The sequence below is a fragment of the Manacus vitellinus genome, unplaced genomic scaffold (assembly GCF_001715985.3).
Source record: "Manacus vitellinus isolate BGI_N305 unplaced genomic scaffold, ASM171598v3 ctg7180002434209_pilon, whole genome shotgun sequence".
Lineage (NCBI taxonomy): Eukaryota > Metazoa > Chordata > Aves > Passeriformes > Pipridae > Manacus > Manacus vitellinus.
In genome coordinates, this window is record NW_021938572.1 from 1 (window position 1) to 3,372 (window position 3,372).

A 3,372-nucleotide genomic window follows, 5' to 3' on the forward strand; every position below is an offset into this window, starting at 1 on the left:
CCCTCCTAAAACCAGGAGAGCCCTCCCAAAATCGGGAAAACCCTCTCAAAACTCGCAACCCCCCCGTGCCTGGTGCTGCTCCGAGGGCGGGAGGTCACCGGGTTGGGTCCCCCAAACCCAACCTTGCCCTTGGTGCTGCCCTGGGGGACCCCAAAGGTGCCCCAGCACCCCGTGGGGGCCGTTCCCTGTTCCCCGGGTCGCCCTGAGCGCCGTGCCCGTGTCCCAGGCGAGCCGTGCGGCGCCAGGCCATCCGCCACCCCACCCGCATCGACAAGGACAAGGGGCCCACCAAGGCCACGACCACCAAGCTGGTGTACCACATCTTCGACACCTTCTTCTCGGAGCAGATCGAGAAGGACGAGCGGGAGGAGGACAAGGAGAACTCCACGAAGCGCCGGCGCTGCGGCGTCTGCGAGGTACCACACCTGGGGGTCACCTCCCTGGGGACACGGATCTGGGGTGGGCTGGTTGGCCTTGAAGGGCTTTTCTAACCTCGATCAACCTCCTGTCCTGGGTTGGGCTGGTTGGTCTTGTTGGTTGGTCAAGGTTGGAAGGGACCTTCATCAGCCTCCTGTCCTGGGTTGGGCTGGGTGGTCTTGAGGGTCAATTCCCACCTTGATCAGCCAAATTAACCCGTCCTGGGGTGCAGTGGTGGATCTTGAGGCTCAATTCTGACCTTGATCAACCAAATTAACCCACTCTGGGGTGCAGTGGTGGATCTTGAGGGTCAATTCCCACCTTGATCAGCCAAATTAACCCGTCCTGGGGTGCAGTGGTGGATCTTGAAGGTCAATTCCCACCTTGACCAACCAAATTCACCCGTCCTGGGGTGCAGTGGTGGATCTTGAAGGTCAATTCCCACCTTGACCAACCAAATTAACCCGTCCTGGGATGCAATAGTGGATCTTGAAGGTCAATTCCCACCTTGATCAGCCAAATTAACCCGTCCTGGGGTGCAGTGGTGGATCTGGAAGGACAATTCCAACCTTCATCAGCCAAATTAACCCATCCTGAGGTGCAGTGGTGGATCTGGAAGGGCAATTCTGACCTTGACAGCCAAATTAACCCGTCCTGGGGTGCAATGGTGGATCTTGAGGCTCAATTCCCACCTTGATCAACCAAATTAACCCGTCCTGGGGTGCAGTGGTGGATCTGGAAGGACAATTCCCACCTTGACCAACCAAATTAACCTGTCCTGGGGTGCAGTGGTGGATCTTGAAGGTCAATTCCCACCTTGACCAACCAAATTAACCCGTCCTGGGATGCAATAGTGGATCTTGGAGGTCAATTCCACCTTGATCAGCCAAATTAACCCACCCTGGGGTGCAGTGGTGGATCTGGAAGGACAATTCCCACCTTGATCAACCAAATTAACCCACCCTGGGGTGCAGTGGTGGATCTTGAGGCTCAATTCTGACCTTGACCAACCAAATTCACCCGTCCTGGGGTGCAGTGGTGGATCTGGAAGGACAATTCCCACCTTGACCAGCCGACCTCCCCCTCCCGTCCCGGTGGCCCCGCGGGGCCGTCCCAGAGCCCACCCCGGTCCCGGGGGGTGTTCCCGGTGTCACCCGTCCCCCGTCCCGCTCCAGGTGTGCCAACAGCCCGAGTGTGGCAAGTGCAAGGCCTGCCAGAACATGGTGAAGTTCGGGGGCAGCGGGAGGAGCAAACAGGCCTGTCTGCAGAGGAGGTGGGTGAGGGTCCCCAAGGATGTCCCCGGGGGTGTCCCCCGTGGTGACACCCCCCCCGGTGACCCCCCCGGTGACCCCCCCGTGCCCAGGTGCCCCAACCTGGCCGTGCGGGAGGCGGACGAGGACGAGGAGGTGGACGACAACATCCCCGAGATGCCGTCGCCCAAGAAGATGCTCCAGGGCAGGAAGAAGAAGCAGAACAAGAGTCGGATCTCGTGGGTGGGGGAGCCCATCAAGGTGAGGCCAGAGTGGGGGCCCGGGGGTGGGGGAACCCGACCAGGTGAGACCAGAGCGGGGGGACTCGTCCAGGGGAGGGGGCCCGTCCAGGTGAGGTCATGGGTGGGGTTGGGGGACCCATCCAGGTGAGGGAAACCCATCCAGGTGAGGGAAAACCATCCAGGTGAGGGAAACCCATCCAGGTGAGGGAGCCCATCCAGGTGAGGTCATGGGTGGGGTTGGGGGACCCACCCAGGTGAGGGAGCCCATCCAGGTGAGGGAAACCCATCCAGGTGAGGGAAACCCATCCAGGTGAGGGAACCCATCCAGGTGACACTAGAATAGGATCTCTTGGGTGGGGGAGCCCATCCAGGTGAGACCAGAGTAGGAGAACCTGTCAAAGGTGAAGGACCCCATCCAGGTGAGGGAAACCCATCCAGGTGAGGTCATGAGTGGGGTTGGGGGGCCCATCCAGGTGAGGGAGCCCATCCAGGTGAGGGAACCCATCCAGGTGAGGGAGCCCATCCAGGTGAGGGAACCTGTCCAGGTGAGGGAACCCATCCAGGTGAGGGAGCCCATCCAGGTGAGGGAACCCATCCAGGTGAGGGAGCCCATCCAGGTGAGGGAACCTGTCCAGGTGAGGGAGCCCATCCAGGTGAGGGAGCCCATCCAGGTGACACCGGAGTTGGATCCCATGGGTGGGGGAACCCATCCAGGTGGGAGAACCCCTCCAGGCGAGGCCAGGCAGGGCCCTCCTCCCCTCCTTCTCGGGGGGACCATGTCCCTGGGTGGGTGTAACCCCCCCCTGCCCCCCTGGGTGGGTGTAACCACCCCCTTGGTGGGTGTAACCCCCCCTGGGTTGGTGTAACTGCCCCCCTGGGTGGGTGTAACCGCCCTCGCCCCTGGGTGGGTGTAACTGCCCCCCTGGGTTGGGTGTAACCCCCCCTGCCCCCTGGGTGGCGTGTAACTGCCCCCTCTGGTGGTGTAACTGCCCCCTGGGTGGGTGGTAACTGCCCTCTGGTTGGTGTAATCACCCTGCCCCTCATGGGTGGGTGTAACCCCCCCCCGGCCCCGCAGAGCGACGGGAAGAAGGATTACTACCAGCGGGTCTGCATCGACAACGAGACCCTGGAGGTGGGAGACTGCGTGTCCGTGAGCCCCGACGACCCCACCAAGCCCCTCTACCTGGCCAGGTGGGTGTCCTGCTGCCCTCAGGCCCCATTCCGGGTGGGAATGTCACCCTGATGGCCCCATTCCCATGGGAATGTCACCCTGATGGCCCCATTCCCATGGGAATGTCACCCTGACGGCCCCATTCCCGGTGGGAACACCACCCTGACACCCCATTCCCGGTGGGAACACCACCCCAATGGCCCCATTCCCAGTGGGAACGCCTCCCTGACACCCCATTCCCAGTGGGAACGCCACCCTGACACCCCATTCCCAGTGGGAACGCCACCCTGAC

At 62.0% G+C, this 3,372-nt stretch overlaps 1 protein-coding gene across 1 annotated transcript; it reads left to right on the forward strand.

Moving 5' to 3' along the window:
• Positions 1–226: 226 nt before the first annotated feature.
• On the forward strand, positions 227–3,100 carry LOC108642350 (DNA (cytosine-5)-methyltransferase 1-like; the record flags this gene model as incomplete). Its single annotated transcript, XM_018086871.1, has 4 exons — positions 227–416; positions 1,593–1,690; positions 1,781–1,928; positions 2,985–3,100. Coding segments are annotated over 4 exons (552 nt in total), but the record flags the coding sequence as incomplete, so codon positions are not given.
• Positions 3,101–3,372: the final 272 nt, after the last annotated feature.